The 21094-nt window shown below is 44.0% G+C and overlaps 1 protein-coding gene across 2 annotated transcripts in view; it reads right to left on the bottom strand.

Moving 5' to 3' along the window:
* The window catches only part of TKTL1 (transketolase like 1), a 76243-nt gene extending 61799 nt beyond the window's left edge, over positions 1 to 14444 (bottom strand). Inside the window, exons 1-6 of one of the 2 annotated variants that reach the window (XM_061177993.1) lie at positions 14311 to 14444; positions 9239 to 9356; positions 4816 to 4913; positions 2971 to 3162; positions 2762 to 2889; positions 1340 to 1533 (exon numbers count right to left, since the gene is read on the bottom strand). In XM_061177993.1, the coding sequence (XP_061033976.1) occupies positions 1340 to 1533; positions 2762 to 2889; positions 2971 to 3162; positions 4816 to 4913; positions 9239 to 9356; positions 14311 to 14444 (864 nt within the window). The remainder of the gene's footprint in view (positions 1 to 1339; positions 1534 to 2761; positions 2890 to 2970; positions 3163 to 4815; positions 4914 to 9238; positions 9357 to 14310) is intronic. The other variant, XM_061177994.1, reaches the window with a different exon arrangement.
* Between the last annotated feature and the right edge of the window lie 6650 nt (positions 14445 to 21094).

Here is a 21094-nt window from a genome sequence, read left to right as displayed (position 1 = left end):
AAATGGCTTTTTCCATATTCAAGAAGGTTTGAAATAGCCTAGGAATTAACCCATTCCTTGAAGGTTAAAATTAAGTCACTCTTGCAACTTAGTGAGCCTGGCACTTTGGAGGTACAACTCTTGGACAGTTTTCTCAAATTTTTCTATGGCTGTTGATCTACTTAAGTGTTTTGTGTCTTTTTAGTCAATTTTGGTATTTTATGTATTCCTAAAAGAGGTCCTTTTTTTTTTTTTTTTTACAGGTTTTCATACCAATTAGCATAGTTTTCTCAAAATTCTGTTTTCTGCATCTGTGATTATCTCCTCTAGTGACTAATTTTATTCATTTATGATTTTCATCTCTTTAAGTAGGCTAGATAATGGTTTGTCTACTGTATTAGTAATTCAAAGAGCCAACTCTTTGATTTGTGTATTAATGTGACTTCTTGTTCTTTAATTCATTAACTTTTTAAGAACTGGCCTGTTTCCTTAATTTTTCCTATTAGTAAAATATATACACTTCTTTCAAAAAATGAAAAGCTCCCATAATCCCACCTACCTTCCAGACATAAACATTTCATCATAATCAATGCTGCAACTGACATTCATTCTATTCTGCACACTTGCACAGGTGTTTCTGTAGGATAAATTCCTGTGAGTTGCACTGCTAGTTTGAAGGGTGTGAACAGCTAAAGTGTTAACACATATTACCAAAGTAGCCTCTGTTTATATGTACTTTTCCCTTATTAATAGCGTTCTTCTGCTTTTAAATTTGTTTTCTAATTTCTCAAATAGTCAATTCATTTATTTTAAACCCATATTACCAGGCTAAGAAAACGTAAGTAACACTCAAAATGTCCCCAAATAAATAAGTATTTCCTTCCTCCCAGGCTCGTCACCTTATTTCCTTAGGTTGTGAAGACCCTGCATACTTTGAATACAAAAATGGTAACAAAAAGCAGAAAGGCTTTATGTTCAGCGTTTCGTGCCTAATTTGTTTCCTTTTTGAAGAACTGGTCTTTGATGAATTGGTGTGTTTCCTTGTGTAATCCAGGGAATAAGCCCAACAGATCAATCCAGCCAGGCCCCCATCCTTTGAGTAGACACAGAAGCAAACAAAAGTTGCACAGCACTGGACACAAATAAGTAGCGACTGACTGGTAAGAAAATTAAGACCTGAGTTAAGTTTGAAATCAAAGAATAAATATCAGAAACAGTAAAAGAGAAGGTAAATTCATATTTATTGCTTATAATCTTTAGTTAAATACCACATCACCTAACAATTTGTTCATTCCTGGAGATCAGAGTAAACAGAGTCCTCTGTATTTAGGAAAAGCAGAGAAAAAAGCAGTTTGCCTACCGTGTCACCAACATTGTAAGCAGGTGGAGAGATCATTTCTATATCTGTGATGTTGATTTGAGGCGAGTCTTCAACAGGGGGTTTTGGGTCAAGCTTCTTCTTGGTCTGTATCTGGCTCTCAATTAGTTTGATAATTGTATCCACTCTTTCTTTTGGCATTGGCCTTTCATGCCAATTTTCTGAATCCTCAACATCTGCAACCCAATGGATAAAACACATTCATTCCCTAAGTATCTAATGAGCTCCTATTTGGTCATCTGAAAGACATCTAGATGGAAAAGATGTCAGCCACAGAGTAAAAAGCTGGCACAGGGGGCCTGACATGGTACTGCAGTCGCAAGAGACAGCCTTGACAAAGGCCGAGAGGCTCTTGAGGGGGCCACTGGCCCATGTGCTGGTGAATGGAGGGGAGAGTGAGGGAGATGAGGCTGGACAGGCAGAGCAGACCATGGAGGATCCTATGGGTATAAGGAATCTGAGTTCTGTCCAAAGCAAGATGGGAAACCACTGACGGGTTTGGAAGGGGGATGGTGACTGATCAGATCCATGTTGTAGAAAGATCACCACGGCAGTCATGTGGGGGCTGGCTTGGGGAGACTGCAGTTAGGGAGAGGTGACTGGGCCTGGGCAAGAGAGATGGAGAGGAGCGAACAGACTTGAGACGTACGTCAGGAGCAAAATCAATCAGAATCGATGACAGACTGGGTATGTGTGTAGGGGGCACATAAGGGAGAGGTGGAGGCAAGGACAATACCCAGGTTTCTGCCAGGAGCAAACTGGTCCAGTCGTCATTTACTCAACGGGGGTACCAGAATAAGACTGTATTTTGAGAAGGAGTCATAGAAGAGTTTTATTCTAAAATGTCAACACTAAAAACACACCAGGAATCACACCTACTGCAACTATTTATACTTGAGATGAACAACTTCAGATGTCCACTTTGAAATCTGCAAGAAGTTAAGACTTTCAAAACCCCCTCCCTTCCCCGACCCTCAGTTCCACAGTTACCTTTCCCAGAGGCGCTGCTTTACTAGTGGCCTGTGTGTCCTCCCAGGTAGCGTGGGCACAGGCTAGGGCGCTCGCAGGCACGTACACTCGTGTTTACGTATCTGCTCACGCTCAGCCCCCCTCTGGCTCTGCACCCCCGTGGAGATGGCTCCCTGCTGGTCCTCTAACTGAGGGACTATCCTCTCAGCCGCTCCCTTGCGCTCGCTTGCTGGGGGTCTGGGCTCCCTCCCCCTTGCCCTAACGAGATCTGCTATCTACAAGCATGAGAAAGAGCAAGAGCGCTGGGCGCAGGTCACAGGCGTAATCACCGTGCGTGAAGTCAGCTGTCTGCCCAGCTAGCCTAAGCCTCCCTCCACCTCATATGCTAGGCAGAGGTTTTTGACAACCACAAGCAGAAAAGCAACACTTCCTTACGCGGCATGCCGTGGCCCCTGAAGGTCTTGGCAACTATAGCAGTGGGCTTGCTCTTCACTTGAGCTGCCTGCTGGAACACCTGGCACAGTGCCTCCACATCGCGGCCATCCACCACGAAAGTATTCCACCTGTCAACCGAGAAGTGGGCCAGGTTAGAAGGCGAAGGGGGGATGGGGCGGAAAGATGGTGCCACAAAACAGGACAGTTACCCAAAGGCTTCACAGCGCTTCTGAAAGACGTCTGTGCAGTGCTTGAGGGGCAGGGTGCCGCTGTGGCACAGGCGATTCACGTCAAAGATGGCCACGAGGTTGTCCAGACTGTGGTGGGAAGCAAAGGCCATGGCCTCCCAGACGGAGCCTTCCGAGGACTCGCCACCTCCAATGAGGCAGAACACCCGGTAGCTGGGGCAAGCCGAGAGACGTTAGGACCATGCCTGGGGCTCCTCTGGGCAGCTCGAGCAAATATATTTCATGGAGAGAAACAAAGGAGGAGACAGAAGCAGCTGCTTCAGACCTAAGACAATTTTCCCTGTCAACGCTGCCCAAATTCCACAGCTGAGGAAACACAGCTTTAAAAGCTTGGGCCTCACGACATGGGCTGCACCTTTGGCTAGTCTTCTCATTCTAGCTGTAAAAGTAATTTCTACGTTCTTCTGCCACTTCCCTGGGCCCAACGAATAAGAGCGGATGGGGAGAAGGCAGCTCCCTTAAATGCCCAAACATTTACATATATGGTTTCTTGATAAGCTCCATGTTAAGCACTGCCACCTTCTATTTCTGATCTTACAAATTTATATACAATAATAACAATCAAAACATCCTACCTCAGGAGCGTATGTTCTGTTACAAATATTAAACTCCTCCGCAGCAGAAACATGAAATGTTTAAACCACTAAAACACAACCCAGACCCCCCAAAAATGCTATAAATGAGGTATAAAAAAAGTGATTAACCACAGGATAGGGACTAACAGAGGCAACAGTGAGAGATGAAAAAGGTCAACAGTGGAGGAAGCACAACAGAGTGCCTCCAGAGGGGCCACCTGGGCTGGAACCTGGGACTGAGGGGCTGCACACTCAGGCACCCTGGGTGAACCATGGGAGTAGAACATGCACACCATCATGGCCAACCCTGAGCCCCCCAGGATCCCCCATCTTGCTGCTCCTACATCAGCAGCACCTGGGCACACACCCCTGCAAGAAAGGCATGGATCTGCCTGTCTTCAGGAAGGTGGACCATTCCAGAAAAAGAGACCTTTGATTAACATGTAGGGGTCCCCAAAGGAAAGGCAAATACACCATCTGTTCACTCTATAGTGAAGCTCACTGAGATATGGGAAACAGGAAGATGTCTCTCTTAGTAAAAACTTGAATCCTAGGACTTCCCTGGTGCTCCAATGGCTAAGACTCCATGCTCCCAATGCAGGGGGCTTGGGTTTGATCCCTGGTCAGGGAACTAGATCCCACAATGCTGCAGCTAAGACCTTGCATACCGCAACTGAAGATCTCGCATGCCGCAACTAAGACCCGGCGCAGCTAGCTAGCTAGCTAAATAAACAAACAAGTAAATAAATAAATGTTTAAAAAAAACTTAGACTTGAAACCTAATAAACTGTTTTCTTTCTTTTTTAAAATATTTATTTATTTATTTTGGCTGTGCCGGGTCTTAGTTGCAGCATGCGGGATCCTACAGTTGTGGCATGTGGGCTCATAGTTGCAGCATGCGGGCTTCTTACTTGCGGCATGCATGTGGGATCTAGTTCTCTGAACAGGGATCGAACCTGGGCCCCCTGCATTGGGAGTGCGGAGTCTTACCCACTGGACCACCAGGGAAGTCCCTAATGAACTGATTTCTATACTGCAGGCAGCACTTAGAACCCAACAGGAGATGCTAGAACCGCTTCATGAAATATGATTTCTTTTTACTCCTTGAGTACTTGGTAACCTGAACTTTTAACACAATCACTGTCTTCCCAAACTAATAAGCGATAAAGCCAAAGTGCTGGGGGTGGGGTGGGGTGGGAACAGTTAAGTGGTTTCTGGGTAAGCGCCTTACCTGGCCTTGTCAAAGTACTTGCCAGTATATGCCATCCCACACGCGACCCCCAGTCCTTGCCCCAGCCATCCAGTTGCCACATTAACAAACGACAGACTCTGTAAGAGAAAGCACCAAATGAATCTACACACCCTCATGCACCCCAAAGTGTCAGATCAACGTCACAAAGACAACAGAGTCACAGGTAATCCATGCAGCTGGTGAGGGCAACTGGAGCTCTGACAACATAGAAGTGGGAAGCTTCTGCACACAGCAGTCTAAACAGAGCCCAAGAGCAAAGCAGAAAAAAACATAAGCAGAAGTCTTGCCATTTCCACAAGACCTTTTATCTAGCTGTATACAGACCAGATGTTCAATGTTTTTGGAGAATATGGACTCTTAAACAGAAACTAGAAACACTGAAGAAGATTTCAATTTCCCTGGTTTGTAAAACTCAAGTCAACTGAGATTTGGGAAGTGGTGATGTAGGAGGTTATGCTAGAAATAAATCACTTTCTACCACCACTCCATTTATCCCCACTGACCTGCTTGTACGCACAGGCTATCACGGTCCCACGGAGAGAATGTGGCCCTCTGAGGGCCACGAGGTGGTGCCAATGCCAAAGGTCTGCTGCACTGAGGCCTCACTCACTCCCAAGCTTCTGAAGAGATATCAAACTTATTCAACACTTCTGCTGCCACCATCTTGGCCTGGCCACAAACATCTCTTGCCTCTGTCAGAGCAGTGGCCTCCCTGCTTCCCTCCACAGTCGTTCTCAACACAGCCACTAGGCGGAGCACGATAAAACCGAAGCCCGCCCCTCAATCGCTGCGGAGAACTGTCCAAGGTCTTGTCATCTAATGTCAAGTAGAGCTCAAGTTCTTGCAGTGGCCTGTTCACTCCAGACCCCCATCACCTCCCACTGCTCCGGGTGCCTGGCCTCCTGGATGTCCTTTGAACACGCCACGCACGTGCCTGCCTCAGGGCTTTACCACGTGTGGCTCCCTCTCCCCCGAGTGCTCAGTGCTTGTGCCTAAATAAGGGCACAGCTCACTCCCTCACACCCTCCAAGTCTCTGCTCAAATGTCAACACCAAGGCTTTCCTGGACCATCTCTTTCACCTAGTACCTGCCCTCCACTTCCCTTGGATCTAGGACACTCAGCCCCATCTGACATGCTATTTCTGGGTTTGTTTCTTGTCTGCCCCCTTCCTCCATTCAGATGTCAGCTCCATTCAGAGACTGGTGTGTGTTGTCGCTACCACGGATGAGTGAGTGGTACTTGTTAGTCTCCTGTCTTGATCCACCCTACTGTTCTGCTCTTCCTGGGGCTCTTGACCTTCCTTAACTTTCTCTACGTGCTTTGTGCCCTCACAGATTTGTTTTGCATCTCTAGCCCCAAGAACTGTCCCACTGAAGTCTCTCTTGACAACATCGCTAGCTTAGTCTTTCTCCCTACAGCTCCTATTTTACTCCTGTAACAAGCTCTGGCTCCCAGGTGCCTTATGTGAGCACCTTGTGCCTTGGAGTGAGCCTGCGCTCTACACTCAGACCAACTCCACTTCCCCCCAGCTTTAACGCGGGGGACAAGTAAGCCCACTTCCATAAGGCTTTGCTCTCTGGGTATGATGGTGAGGAAAGCCCCGTTCAGGAAGCAAGAGGCTGTAGGATTAATTGAGAAGATTGGTGGGGCATCAGCATGATGTCTGGCATGGTGGAAGCACACCCACATGGGTTCCCTTTCCTTTCCCAAGAATCCTTTCGCTGTGGGGGGGACACTCACAACTGAGGGGCCAAGAATAAAGATGCACACAAGCTGCTGAGGGCACCCAGGAAAGAAAGCTTTCTCTTCCAGGTGGTACTTCTCATCTTTGTTCTGACACAAAATGTGCTTCAAGAACAAATTTATAAGAAGGCTTTTTGGTTACTTCCCAAGCCTCCTTGGCTAAAGAAAACAAAAGAGCTGATAAAACAAAAACTAAGGCCTGGGTGGTGGACGGAGAGATCATGAGCACCTCAGTCAGTGCCACGGCCAGGCCTTAGCAAGGGGCCTCCTCATGCAGCTGTCTACATAGACACTCCTGCCCCGGGAGCACAGATTATGGAGACCCTGGCTTCTCAGCCTCTAGCGAGTCCATTTACTCCATTCCCAACAAGAGCCAAGATGGACTATGCTCCTGAGTGTTTTTTTTTTTTTAAACTAAATTTATTTATTTATTTTTGGCTGCATTGGGTCTTCGTTGTTGCGTATGGGCTTTCTCTAGTTGTGGTGCACGGGCTTCTCATTGCAGCGGCTTCTCTTGTTGCGGAGCACGGGCTCTAGGCGCACGGGCTTCAGTAGTTGTGGCACGTGGGCTGAGCAGTTGTGGCTCATGGGCTCCAGAGCGCAGGCTCAGTAGTTGTGGTGCACGGGCTGAGTTGCTCCGCAGCATGTGGGATCTTCCCGGACCAGGGCTCGAACCCGTGTCCCCTGCATTGGCAGGCGGATTCTTTTATATATATATATATTTTTTTAAAATTAATTAATTAATTTACTTATTTTTGGCTGTGTTGGGTCTTCGTTTCTGTGCGAGGGCTTTCTCTAGTTGTGGCAAGCGGGGGCCACTCTTCCTCGCGGTGCACGGGCCTCTCACTATCGCGGCCTCTCTTGCTGCGGAGCACAGGCTCCAGACGCGCAGGCTCAGTAGTTGTGGCACACGGGCTTCGTTGCTCCGCGGCATGTGGGATCTTCCCAGACCAGGGCTCGAACCCATGTCCCCCTGTATTGGCAGGCAGATTCTCAACCACTGCGCCACCAGGGAAGCCCAGCAGGTGGATTCTTTACCACTTCACCACCAGGGAAGTCCCCTGAGTGTTTTTTCTTGTCTTCAAACTTTATCTGCTGCGTAAGTCTGATGAACATACAAATCTGGCAAATGAGTAGAGCCCAGCCTGAGGCTACACGCCAGAAAGTCTCTCTATGCCTCTAAGGCCAATGACTCTGATTATATGATAGCAGCGGTTATGGGATAGTCTAGGCATCTTTTTTTTTTTTTGGCTGTGCTGCACGGCTTGCGGAATCTTGGTTCCCTGACCAGGGATTGAACCCAGGCTCCCAACAGTGAAAGCGTGGCGTCCTAACCACTGGACCACCAGGGAATTCCCACATCTTTCCCTTTTTAAAGTAAAGCTCTAAACACCCATACTTTGTTTGTACACCTATAGTTATTCAGTTTTTATGATGAAGGAAATTCAAGCTTACAGAAAAGTTGTACGAATAGTACAATGAAGTTCCATATACTCTTTACCTAAATTTGTCAACTATTACTAATGGACTTCGTTTGCTTCATCTCTTTTCCTCTACACACACGTTTTATTTACCCTTTGCCAAACCTCATTTGAGATTATGTTTTAGACACCAAGGCAAGGATCATAACTACGGCTCCAGGTACTCTGCCTATACTCTGCCTTTGTCTTTACTTCCCGCTGCCCAGATTTGGGGTTTCTATTTGCACATGTCATTCTACCAGTTGAGCTTTAAATGCTTTGCTCAGAACACAGCAAACTTTCAGACAGCATCAAAAGAGCTGCTTGTTCTTCTAGATCGACCTTGCTTTTAATATTTCTTTTTTTTCCTGTCCCCCAGTGTCATGAGGTTATCTCGTACTATAGCTAGCCTAATGAGAAACTCCTTATTGGTATCAGGTCAGATATGCAGAGAAATGGAAGAGAAAGCTGACTGACGGGTGGGACGTCCCTCCAAATCAAGCTCAACGCTCCTTGAGCTCAACAAGTTGGATTCACTCATGTGGCCCTCCTCTACCCAGGTGGCAGAGGATCGGAGCAGCATGACCCTGACAAGGGGGGCTTTAGTGCTAGGTGGGGTAAAGTGAGGCACCATCAAAGGAAAAGAAGGACTGCCAGCTGCCGCAAGTCATCCTTCCCACCACGCAGTCCTCACTAGAACACCTTTTAGATCTTTATGAGGTGCCATGGTCTGAATGTTTGTGCCCCCTCCCCAAAATCCATTATGTTGAAAACCTAATGCCCAAGGTGATAGTATTAGGAGGTAGTGGTCTTTGGGCAGTGATTAGGTCATGAGGGCAGAACCCTGAAGAGTGGGGTTAATGCCCTTATAAAAGAGAGACCATTTCTCCTTACATCACATGAGGATACAGTGAGAAGTCTGCCACTAGGAACAGGGCCCTCACCAGAACATGACCATGCTGGTGCCTTGATCTTAGACTTCTAGCCTCCAGAACTGTGAGAAATAAATTTCTATTGTTTATAAGTCACCCAGTCTTTGATGTTTTATTATATCAGCCTGAACAGATGAAGACATGAGGCAAAGAGAGAAGCACCAAAAGGATAAACAGAGGCCATTTCAGGTCTTGTTGCCACATGGTGGCTTTTAAAATGAGTTCAGGAACCAAGTGTCTGAGCATGGGTTCCCATGCCAGCTTACCTTGGAGAGGACGAATCTGTCATTGTTCGGGTTCTCCGGGTCCATCTGTTTATACCTCATGATGTAGAAAAACAGCACAGACATGATCTCAGCAGCACTGCTGCACAATGTGGGGTGGCTGAAAGACATGGCACAGGTCGTTTCTCACAGGCAAGTGACTCACCAGGGACACACACAGTGCATGAGGAGGCCTTTCAGCACATGGTCTCCTCAAACTGGAAGCAGCAGTCATTTCTGCCAGTCCTGAAAGAATCCAGCCAAGGGAAAGGGATGCTGGGCCACTGCCCGTCAAGTTCACAGCTTTTAAGGATGCTTTGAGGCCCAGGAACCTCACAACTCCTCTCCCTGTAGGGAGCAAAACCTCACAGACCAGCCCCCTTCTATCAGTGGACCACCGGCATACTTGGGGAAGTTCGCCTGGTGACTCTGTAAGCATTTGAGTGTCATTTCACTTGTTTGAATTCATCTGTGATATCATTAATCAGAAATTTCACAAAGCAGAAATAAACCCACACACATGTGGTCAACTAATTTTTGATGAGGGAGCCAAGAATACTCAATGCAGAAAAAACAGTCTCTTCAACAAGTGATACAGGAAAAATTGGATATTCACATGTAAAAAAATGAAACTGGACACCTACCTTATACCACTCACAGAAATTAACTTGAAATGGATTAAAATTTAAACGTAAGACCAGAAACCATAAAACTCCTAGAAGAAAAACATAGGCACTACACTACTTGACCTGAGTCTTAGAGAGGGTTCTTTGAATCGGACACTAAAAGCAAAAGCAAAAAAAAAGCAACAAAAACAACAAACAAAAACCAAGTGGGACTGAACCAAACTCTTCATGGCAGAAGAAACCATCAACAAAATGTAAAAGCAACCTACTGAATAGGAGAAAGTATTTGCAAATCACATATCTGATAATGTGTTTATATGGAAAATATATAAAGAACTCACACAATTCCATAACCAAACAACAAAAAATCCGCTTAAAAATGGGCAAAGGATCTGAATAGGCATTTTCCCAAAGAAGACAAACAACAGGCATATGAAAAGGTGCTCAACATCACTGATCATCAGGGAAATTGCAAGTCAAAACCACAATGAGATATCCCCTCACACCTATCAGAACGGCTGTCATCAAAAAGATAAGTTAACAAATCTGGCAAAGATGTGGAGAGAAGAGAACCCTTGTGCACTGTTGGTGGGAATGTAAATTAGAGGAGCCACTATGGAAAACAATATGGAGGATCTTAAAAAAAAACACCACCATATGATCCAGCAATTCCACTACTGGGAGTATATCTGAAGAAAATGAAAACACTATGTGGAAGAGATATCTGCACCCCTACGTTCACAGCAGCACTATTTACAATAGCCAAGCTATGGAAACAACCGAAGTGTCTGACAGATGAATGGACAAAGGAGATGTGGTACAGATATATAATGGAACATAATTCAGGCACAAAAAGGAAATTCTGCCATTTATGACAACATGGATGGGCCTTGAGAACATTATGCTAGATGAAGTAACTCACAGAAAAAGAAATACTGTATTATTACACTGTGGAATCTAAAAAAAACCCCAAACCCAAACTCACAGAAAAAGAGATCACCAGATTTGTGGTTACCAAAGGTGGGGGTTGAGGGGATGAGGAACTGGATGAAGGTGTCGAAAGTTACAAACTTCCAGATATAAAATAAATAAATACAGGGCTTCCCTGGTGGCGCAGTGGTTAAGAATCCGCCTGCCAATGCAGGGGACACGGGTTTGAGCCCTGGTCCAGGAAGATTCCACATGCCGCAGAGCAACTAAGCCCATGAGCCACAACTACTGAGCCTGCGCTCTAGAGCCCGTGCTCTGCAACAAGAGAAGCCATGACAATGAGAAGTCTGCACACCGCAATGAAGCCCCTGCTCGCCACAACTAGAGAAAGCCGGCGTGCAGCAACGAAGACCCAACACAGCCAAAAAAAAAAAAAAAAAAAAACCCACAAAACCCCACAAATAAGTAAATAAATTTTAAAAATAAATAAATAAATACTTGGGATGTAATATATAACAAAATGACTATAATTAACACTGCTGTATGGTATATTTGAAAGTTGTTAACAGTAGATCCTAAGAATTCTCATTACAGGGAAAAAACATTTTTCCATTTTTTGGTATCTATGAGATGATGGGTGATAAATAAACTTATTGTATTTATCATTTTACAATATATATAAGTCAAATCATTATGCTGTATACCTTAGATAGTGCTGTGTGCTCAATTACATCTCAATAAAACTGGGAAAGAAAATTTTTAAAAAATCCAACAAAGAAAATGCATTCTACTTCCTAAAATGAATTTCTTTTAGGAAGTGAATGGTCAGACTGAGAAGTTTCTCGTTGTGGTGTAACTTGAGGCCCTTATAGAATGAAGTAACTGCTGCTCTTAGAAAGCAGCCTGCATGGGAGTCCAGGCAGTCTGCCATTAATTAAGAAGGGGAGGAGGTGGCAGGGCAGAGGACAAAACCAACTCCCTAGAGCCCTGCCACACCCCAAAAGTCAGAAGAGTAACATTTTAAGCCCAGCTCATGTGTATTAATAATCTCCCCTTTCAAGTTTCACAATACAGAAAATGGAGAGTTAAACCTCTTGCCTTTGCAAGTATCCCAGGTGGATGATTTGGATTTAAAAGCTGTTACAGATCTCTTGAGAAAATGCAAACTGTTACTAATTTTGAAGGTGAAGGGAGCAAAATGAAAGTGTAAAAAAAAAAAAAAATCCAAAACCATGCAGGTCTTAAACTCATTGACATTGCCTTTTTAATGTTATAGCACAGGCTGGAAAACAAAACTTAAAAAAGATATCGCGCAAACCATTTTATCTGACCAGGACAGGGTGAAGTTAGAAGTCAATAATAGAAAGAAAATGGTAAAATTCACACATTTGTGGGAATTAAACAACACACTCTTAGAATAACTTTAAATGGGGTATAATACGTAAAAACATTAAATCACTATATTGTACACGCGACACTAATGTAAGAGTCGACTACACTTCTATTAAAAAAGAAAACAACCTTCCCCCACAATGCACTTAAACGAACAATGGGTCAAAGAAACTTCAAGAGAGTTGGAAAGTATTGAGACAAATGAAAAAGAATACACAAGATACCAAAATTTATGGGATGTGGCAAAAGCAGTGACAAGAGATAAGTTTATAGCTGTAAATGCTTGCATTAAAAAAGAATGATCTCTGGGAATTCCCTGGTGGTCCAGTGGTTCGGACTTGGCGCTTTCACTGCCGTGGACCCAGGTTCGATCCTTGGTCAGGGACCTAAGATCCCGCAATCTGCACGGCGCGGTCAAAATAAATAAATGAATAAGTAAATAAAAATTAAAAAAAAAGAACGATCTTGAAGAAAACCTAACTTCACAACTTAGTAACTAGGAAAAGCAGAACTAAACCCAAAGCTACCAGAATGGAAAACGTAATAAATATTATTGCAGAAATAAATAAAAGACTAAGAAAGCAATGTAGAAAATGAAACAAAACAAAAGCTGGTTCTTTGAAAAGATTAACAAAATTAATAAGCCTTGGGCTTCCCTGGTGGCGCAGTGGTTGAGAATCTGCCTGCCAATGCAGGGGACATGGGCTCGAGCCCTGGTCTGGGAAGATCCCACATGCTGTGGAGCAACTGGGCCCGTGAGCCACAACTACTGAGCCTGCGCGTCTGGAGCCTGTGCTCTGCAACAAGAGAGGCTGCGATAGTGAGAGGCCCGCACACCGTGATGAAGAGTAGCCTCCGCTTGCCACAACTAGAGAAAGCCCTCGCACAGAAACGAAGACCCAACACAGCCAAAAAATAAAAAAAAATAAAAAATAAAAAAAAGAATCCGCCTGCCAATGCAGAGGACACGGGTTTGAGTCCTGGTCCGGGAAGATCCCACATGCCGCGGAGCAACTAAGCCTATGCGCCACAACTCCTGAGCCTGCGCTCTAGAGCCCGCGAGCCACAACTACTGAGCCCGCGTGCCTAGAGCCCGTGCTCCACAACAAGAGATGCCTGCGCACCACAACGAAGAATAGCCCCCCCGCTCGTCACAAAGCCCGCGCGCGCGGCAACGAAGACCCAACGCAGCTAAAAAAAAAACAAAAACAAAAGCCTTTAGCTAAAGTAAGGAAAAAAGAGAAAATTACTGAATTTACTAAATCCGATTTGAAATTACTAATTACATTTCAGGAATGAAAGTAAGGATATAACCACCAATTCTACAGACATAAAAAGGACTATAAAGGACTGTGAACAATTGTACGCCAATAAATCAGTTAACCTAGAAGAAATTTTTAGAAATAGAAAATCTGAATAAACCTACAATAAGGAGATTGAATCAGTAGTCGAAAAGCTCCGTGACAAAAAACAACTTTGAACCTGATGGCCTCACTGGTGAATCCTCAATCCTCCTCCAACTTTCCCCCAAAAACTGAAGGGAACACATTGAAACTCACTCTGGGGCCAGAATTGCCCCCATACTAAAGGCAGACAAATACCTTCGGGGAAAACTAACAGCAGACAAATACCTTCGGGGAAAGCTAACGGCAGACAAATACCTTCGGAGAAAACTAACGGCTAAAATCTCTTACGAATACTGACGCAAACATCCTCGACAAAATACCAGCAGAACCAACAGTCCCCTTTTGCTCCGATTCTTACCCGCCTATTACTTTTAGGCTTTATTTCCCGGAACTCCACGTCCTGGGTCGGACCCTGGCGTCGAGGACAACCACCTACACGGAAAACGCCGGGCCGCTCCCACTCTAGCCGGTCGGACGCAGGCGCTCCGCCAGCCGGCCCGCGTCCCGGCTTCTCTCCGTGGGCCAGTGAGGGGCGGCTGCCTGAGTACTTGGCCAGCGGCGGCCACGAGTCTGGGGGTGGCTGCCAAGCCCCGAGGGCCTGAAATGGGGCCACTAAATAACGGAGCCCACCCCGCCCCCGACGGCTCCGTTCAACTCTCTCCCCGGTCGTCGCCGCAGGGCCGGCCGCTCAACGACCGGAGCTTCGACCAGGGTGCCTTACCGAGAGCTTGAGGCACAGAGGGACCTGATGACGTGGAGGCGCAGGCGATTGGCCATGTCTTGCAGCACCTGCAAGATGTTCTCGTCAAGCTTGGCTTCTTCCGCCATCGCTCCGTTCGCCTCCTTGTCAGCCATAGCTGCGATCTCGCCCTCGTCTGAGGAGCAAATGGCCCGGAGCCTCCTCAGCCGGCCGCACGCGCGACGCTCCCGCCGCGCGACGCTCCCGCCGCGCGACGCTTCCTCCGCGCGACGCTCCCGCCGCGCGACGCTCCCTCCGCGCGCCCTCCAACTCTATGGATTTTGAACAATTGTTATTCATATGTTGCACATTATTCGAAATAATTTAATTCTTTGATATCTGCCCTCGTCCTATCAATTCAAAGAGGGCTGCCTCCGCGCAGGACCAGGCCTACTTTTGGGGTGATAAAAAAATTCTGGAACTAGATGGTGTGATAGTTGCGCGACGTGGTGACTGTAGTAAAGGAGGGCCGATGCATTCACAGGCTTTTAAAGAGTTAGTGATACAATAGTGCAGTTTGTTTTGCGCACTTCCCCACACTATTAAAAAAAGCCACGCTGGAATTTTCCCCTTTGCAGCCGCCTCCCTCCAGCCCCTTAGCAGCCCAGCCCCGGGCAGTGGGGGTTGGGAGGTCTTCACAGCAGGTGAGGCGGCCTGAGCGTTCTGAGGCAGTGTAGCGTCTCTGCGCGGACCTTCTTTCTCTTTCTAGAACATTCTGGACGGCCAGCCCCGCCTTACCGTTGAGGTGGCGTGAGCCCAACGCTAGGCTACAGCTTTTCCGGGAAGCCTGAGTTGAGGGGGCTTCCGTTAACTTTCAGTCTGAAAGCTCCCATCACCAAGGCCACAGTGTAGTGTCAGAGCTTATCCCTCCGACTCTGAGATGCTTTTCCAATGCCCCAGTGGCACCGTCCCCACAACACCACACCCTCACTTCAGCCACTGGGGAGCTTCTTAGTTCAAAAGTGTCGCCCTCCCGAGAGACCCCCAGCGGCCCTGAGGTTGGCTGGGGGTCCACGTTCTCGCCGGGTTAAAGGCTTCGTGCATTGACCATGGCGCAACGAAACCCCAAACCTCCACGTCCTCCTACCGCAGATACGTGAGTGCGCCTTTCCCCACGTCCCCATCACCACCCGATGTTAGTCTTTTTAATGTGTGGCATTCTGATGTATGAGAACATCTTTTTAAATCATTTGATTTATGTCTGCCTGATTTCCTTGCAGTTGCACATTTTTCATATGTTTACTGGTATTCATAGTTCATCTTTTCTGAATTGTCTATTACTACCCTTTACTGTTTTTATGTTTGATGATTTGTTTTTAGCTTCCTAATTTGTAGGAGTTCTTTATATATTATGTTGATTAGCCTTTTATCTCTTAGAGGTAATTGCAAATCTTTTTTTCTTAATCTGTTGCTCTTTAAAAATGTTAATGGAGATACTTTATTTTTAAGAAGAAGCAAGTGTTTGAACCAAAACCGAAATGTTGCTTCTTAACTTTATGCTTCCTTCACCGTAAGAAGGTTTAAAGATTTTTTTAACTGTAGTACAATATGTAAATCTTTTCCTTTATGGCATTTTGGTTTGAGACTTGTTCAAAAAGGTGTTCTCCACAGAGAGATTATAAAAACATTTCCTATTGTGTCCTTCTGATACCTTTAGAGTTTCATATTTATGTTTAGTTCTCTATTCTGTCTCGACTTTATTATTGTATATGATGTAAAGTAGCACTCTAACTTAGTTTTGTTCAAATAGCCAAGTATCCCAAGACCATATTTATTTTTCGTTCCCAAAATTTCTTAGCTATTCTTTTGCATTTTGGAATTAGCTAATCTAACATTCATAAGACATTCCCATTGGGTTTTTAACTGTTATTTCATTGAATTTATAAGTTAATATGTAGAGGGCTGACATATTTACAGTATTGAGTCTTCTCAAGAACATGGTATACAGCCATTGATAATCACATCTTATTGCCATCCTATTTTGTATTTTCTATTTAACCTGATATCTCATTTCTTTTTGTTCCTCCTTTCCTTCCCTTTTCTGGATTAATCAAGTTCCTTTTATTCTGCCCTTGATTATTTGGATGTTATTTACCTGGCTTTTTTCTACTGGTTGCCTTGAATTTTTTTTTCACCAGTATATTCTTTTGTCAGTTTTGAGTTTTATATGATATCTATAAAATTCCTCAATAGAACAAGTCATTAGCAAATTTTAACTTTCTCTATTAACTACTTTCTTTAAAAATACTTAGTTCTTTCATTTATCAGTGCTACGTATGAACATTGTTTAAAGCAGGGGTCCGCAAACTGTTTCTGTAAAGGGCCGTATAGTAAATATTTGATGCCACATGTTCTCTGTTGTAGCTGCTCAACTAGACCTTTGTTGTGGCACAAAGGTAGCCATACACTATATGTAAATGAATCAGTGTGGCTGTGTGCCAATCACACTTTGTGGACACTGAAATTTGAATCTCATATAATTTTCACATGCCACAAAATATCCTTCTTCTGATTTTTTTCAACCATATAAACACGTAAAAACCATTCTTAGCTCACACCTGTACAAAACCAGTCTATAGTTTGCCAACCCCTGGTTCAAAGAGTTAAATGGTTCTACAAGGTTTATTACCAAAAATAGCAATCCCTACAGGACTTCCCTGGTGGTCCAGTGGCTAAGGCTCCGCACTCCCAATGCAGGGGGCCCAGGTTCGATCCTTGGTCAGGGAACTAGATCCCACATGCTGCAACTAAGAGATCGCATGCTGCAACTAAAGATCCTGCATGCTGCAACTAAAACCTGGCACAGCCAAATAAATACATATTTTTTAAAAATAACAATCTCTTGCTTCCACCCACAGTCGTCCATCCATTCCCCAGAATCAACTACATTCAACCCTTTTAGCTGTTTCTTTTGGCATTTACCTCTAGTTCTGTAAATAAATTGTTTATACTGCTGTTTCTTTATTTTTTAGATTTTGGGAATTATTGATTGACTTCTCACAGTAAAAGATGATGATGTAGCTCTTTCACCACCCGCATCCTTCCAGTACAGTATACAATCATCTGCATTAGATTATTCTTTGGTGTTCACGTTATCAAGTCTACGGCAACTCTGATGACTTTTCCTTTCTCTCCTGATGTTTTGTTTTCCTTAGAGTTAACACTTGTCTCTCCCCACCATGTGTTGCTTGTTCTCTACTACTTACTATAGGTCAGCACTTCCCCAAACTGGCTATATCTCCTCTCCAGCTGCTGAAAGATGTCCTGCATATTTCATTCACTTGGAGCACTCTGTCCTGGAGCCTTTTGACTTGCCCTCCAGGCCCACTGCCCAGCTGCCAGCCTGGGTCCCCTTCCATCATCCTGGAGATTGCACTTGCCTTTCTTTTAGCTTGGGGCCCCAGTTTCATAAATCCCGTCTCTACCTCTGTCTTAGGTTCCTCTCTGGTTTTGGTGGCACGTCTTCTCTAGTAGCTTCCAGAAAAAGAATTCAAAGGAAGTAAACTATTTGAGTTCTTTCATGTTAGAAAATGCCTTTAACCTAAAAATTGACAGTTTGGTTATAGAATTCTAGGTGAGAAAATCCGTTTTCCCCCAAATTTGGAAGGCATTACTTCATTGTTTTCTAATTCTTAGTGCTTCACTGAAAAGTTTGAAGACATTCTGGCTTCTGATTCTTTGAATGTGACCTTTTTTTTTTTTTCTCTCTGACAGTTATTCTCTCAGCATATTGAAGATATTATTCAACTCTTCTGGATTTCATTGATGCCTTAGAGAAGGTAGCTTTCAGTCTAAAAGTCATGGTTTTAAAGGTAATCAGCTTTTACAATCTGGCTGCTTCTAAGATCTGTGTCTAGGTGTGGATCTATTTCCGTTTTATCCTGTTTGGGATATCTTGGGCTTCTTTTTTTAAAAAAATTAATTAATTAATTAATTTTTGGCTGTGTTGGGACTTCGTTGCTGTGCGTGGGCTTTCTCTAGTTGTGGCGAGCAGGGGCTACTCTTTGTTGCAGTACGCGGGCTTCTCATTGCGGTGGCTTCTCTTGTTGTGGAGCATGGGCTCTAGGCACGCAGGCCTCAGTAGTTGTGGCTCATGGGCTCTAGTGCACAGGCTCAGTAGTTGTGGCACACGGGCTTATTTGCTCCGCAGCATGTGGGATCTTCCCAGACGAGGGATTGAACCCATGTCCCCTGCATTGGCAGGAGGATTCTTAACCACTGCACCACCAGGGGAGTCCCTTGGGCTTCTTGAATTTGTGGATTTATGTCTGTCATCAGTTCTGGAAAATTCTTAGTGACTATCTCTTAAAACCTTGCTGTTACCTTAGTCTGTCTTCCTGTGGCATGGCAGTTAGATTTTTTTTAGACTTTCTCATTCTATCTTCTGTGTCTCCTATTTTTCAATTTTTTCAAATTTTCTATTTCTTTGTGCCTCTGTGCTGCATTCTGGATGCTTTCTTTAGCTCTGTTTTACAGTTTACAAATTATCCAGCCATTTCTTATCTGTGATTAAAACCATCTCTTGAACATTTAAAAACTTTTAAAAATCGTGAAATCCATGCAGAGAAAGCTTTCGACAAAATTCAACACCCATTTATGATAAAAACCCTCCAGAAAGTAGGCATAGAGGGAACTTTCCTCAACATAATAAAGGCCATATATGACAAACCCACAGCCAACATTGTCCTCAATGGTGAAAAACTGAAACCATTTCCACTAAGATCAGGAACAAGACAAGGTTGCCCACTCTCACCACTGTTATTCAACATAGTTTTGGAAGTTTTAGCCACAGCAATCAGAGAAGAAAAAGAAATAAAAGGAATCCAAATTGGAAAAGAAGAAGTAAAGCTGTCACTGTTTGCAGATGACATGATACTATACATAGAGAATCCTAAAGATGCTACCAGAAAACTACTAGAGCTAATCAATGAATTTGGTAAAGTAGCAGGATACAAAATTAATGCACAGAAATCTCTGGCATTCCTATACACTAATGATGAAAAATCTGAAAGTGAAATTAAGAAAACACTCCCATTTACCATCGCAACAAAAAGAATAAAATATCTAGGAATAAACCAACCTAAGGAGACAAAAGACCTGTATGCAGAAAATTATAAGACACTGATGAAAGAAATTAAAGATGATACAAATAGATGGAGAGATATACCATGTTCTTGGATTGGAAGAATCAACATTGTGAAAATGACTCTACTACCCAAAGCAATCTACAGATTCAATGCAATCCCTATCAAACTACCACTGGCATTTTTCACAGAACTAGAACAAAAAATTTCACAATTTGTATGGAAACACAAAAGACCCCGAATAGCCAAAGCAATCTTGAGAACAAAAAACAGAGCTGGAGGAATCAGGCTCCCTGACTTCAGACTATACTACAATGCTACAGTAATCAAGACAGTATGGCACTGGCACAAAAACAGAAATATAGATCAATGGAACAGGATAGAAAGCCCAGAGCTAAACCCACACACATATGGTCGCCTTATCTTTGATAAAGGAGGCAAGCATATACAGTGGAGAAAAGACAGCCTCTTCAATAAGTGGTGCTGGGAAAACTGGACAGGTACATGTAATAGTATGAAATTAGAACACTCCGTAACACCATACACAAAAATAAACTCAAAATGGATTAAAGACCTAAATGTAAGGCCAGACACTATCAAACTCTTAGAGGAAAACATAGGCAGAACACTCTGTGACATAAATCACAGCAAGATCCTTTTCGACCCACCTCCTAGAGAAATGGAAATAAAAACAAAAATAAACAAACGGGACCTAATGAAACTTAAAAGCTTTTGCACAGCAAAGGAAACCATAAACAAGACCGAAAGACAACCCTCAGAATGGGAGAAAATATTTGCCAATGAAGCAACTGACAAAGGATTAATCTCCAAAATTTACAAGCAGCTCATGCAGCTCAATATGAAAAAAACAAAAAACCCAATCCAAAAATGGGCAGAAGACCTAAATAGACATTTCTCCAAAGAAGATATACAGATTGCCAACAAACACATGAAAGAATGCTCAACATCATTAATCATTAGAGAAATGCAAATCAAAACTACAATGAGATATCATCTCACACCGGTCAGAATGGCCATCATCAAAAAATCTACAAACAATAAATGCTGGAGAGCGTGTGGTGAAAAGGGAACCCTCTTGCACTGTTGGTGGGAATGGAAATTGATACAGCCACTATGGAGAACAGTATGGAGGTTCCTTAAAAAACTAAAAATAGAACTACCATATGACCCAGCAAACCCACTACTGGGCATATACCCTGAGAAAACCATAATTCAAAAAGAGTCATGTACCTCAATGTTCATTGCAGCTCTATTTACAATACCCAGGACATGGAAGCAACCTAAGTGTCCATCAACAGATGAATGGATAAAGAAGATGTGGCACGTATATACAATGGAATATTACTCAGCCATAAAAAGAAATGAAATTGAGTTATTTGTAGTGAGGTAGATGGACCTAGAGACTGTCATACAGAGTGAAGTAAGTCAGAAAGAGAAAAACAAATACCGTATGCTAACACATATATATGGAATCTAAGAAAAAAAAAGTCATGAAGAACCTAGGGGCAAGATGGGAATAAAGACACAGACCTACTAGAGAATGGACTTGAGGATATGGGGAGGGGGAAGGGTAAGCTGTGACAAAGTGAGAGAGTGGCATGGACGTATATACACTACCAAACGTAAAATAGATAGCTAGTGGGAAGCAGCCGCATAGCACA

The sequence above is a fragment of the Eubalaena glacialis genome, chromosome X (assembly GCF_028564815.1).
Source record: "Eubalaena glacialis isolate mEubGla1 chromosome X, mEubGla1.1.hap2.+ XY, whole genome shotgun sequence".
NCBI classification, from domain to species: domain Eukaryota; kingdom Metazoa; phylum Chordata; class Mammalia; order Artiodactyla; family Balaenidae; genus Eubalaena; species Eubalaena glacialis.
The sequence above is the reverse complement of the archived record's forward strand: the minus strand, read 5'-3'. Positions and strand labels throughout refer to the sequence as shown.